The sequence below is a fragment of the Phytophthora parasitica genome (genome assembly GCF_000247585.1).
Source record: "Phytophthora parasitica INRA-310 unplaced genomic scaffold supercont2.5, whole genome shotgun sequence".
NCBI lineage: Eukaryota > Oomycota > Peronosporomycetes > Peronosporales > Peronosporaceae > Phytophthora > Phytophthora nicotianae.
The window spans coordinates 1,608,469-1,609,720 of NW_008648991.1; the positions used below are offsets into that span (position 1 = coordinate 1,608,469).

General features: G+C 45.4%; 1 protein-coding gene across 1 annotated transcript; it reads right to left on the reverse strand.

The window, feature by feature from the left end:
* Positions 1-178: 178 nt before the first annotated feature.
* PPTG_21472 (hypothetical protein) lies at positions 179-517 on the reverse strand (the record flags this gene model as incomplete). The annotated part of the gene is made up of 2 exons (XM_008897483.1): positions 179-280; positions 359-517. 2 exons carry the CDS (start codon positions 515-517, stop codon positions 179-181), a joined length of 261 nt encoding a protein of 86 aa, XP_008895731.1.
* Positions 518-1,252: the final 735 nt, after the last annotated feature.

Below are 1,252 nucleotides of genomic sequence, written 5' to 3' on the forward strand. Positions count from 1 at the left end.
AGGGACACGTGAACGGTCGTTCACTTAGAGTTTGTATACTCTAGAGGAAATAAACTTCCTCTGCACAAGGTGCTGTGTGACCCCGTCACACAACGATACCGAGACGATTCTGTTTTGGCCAGTAAACTGCTGGCCAGTTCTGTAATACTTACTTGTATTGTTCTTTTCCTCGTAACTTTCAATAATCTATGACAGCTTCGACGAGTTGTCCTTCGGTTGTTCCGTCAGCCAACAGTACCTTGCTCGCTTTCTGACGGCGATTGGCGTCCTTCTGGTTTTTCTTGAGCCACGACGTGTGGAACACAGCGTGTATCATCAAATTGTCCGACATCGCCAATTTGTACGAATCTTTTCATACCTTCTCCAGGATAGGGGATGGACCCACAAAACGTGGCGCCAACTTGGATGTCTTGACGAAACCTTTGTGTCGATTATTAAGATTCCTTCCGTCCAGTAGCACTAACGGACCCACCTCAAATTCTTGGGACTTGCGAATCTTGTCGTAATAGACCTTCATTCTGTCTTGGCTTCATTCATGGCATCTTGTGCTAACTTGAGGAATACTTCTTGCCGCATAAGGAAATCATGAGCAGCTTTACTCAGGTTTTTGAACTCAGGATCTGCATTAACATCGTCAGGCATGTAGGGGCAATAACCAAGATCGGCTTCAAACGGCGACATTCCGATAGATGAATGCACTCTCCTGTTGTATGCAAATGCCGCCAAATGCAAATAGTCGTCCCAGTCATTTTGGGCTGGATTAACAACGCCTCGAAGGTAGACTTCGATAAAGCGATTGGTCCTCTCCGTTTGGCAGTCTGTTTGCGGTCTGAAATCCGATGATAGATTGTGCTGTGTCTGTAATGTGCTGATCACTGATGACCACACCTTAGATGTGAACTTGGGGTCATGTCTGACATAATCGACTTTGGTAAACCATGATCCGTCACATAGTTCTTCATGAACATAGTCGCAGTATCTTCTGCTGTCGCCGTCGTTTTTGTCTCAATAAACTTGGCTCTTTTCGTCATCCGATCGACAATGACCATTACTGAATCAAAACCTGCTTTTGTTACTGGCAGTTCTACCATGAAATCCATGGATACGTCGACCCACCGACCGCTAGGAATACTTAGCGAATTTAGTAGGCCTGGTGGTTTTGTTTGTCTGGCCTTATTCCGTTGACACATTTCACACGTGTTCACGTATCGCTGTATGTACTTGGACATGCGTGGTCAATAATACTTGCGTT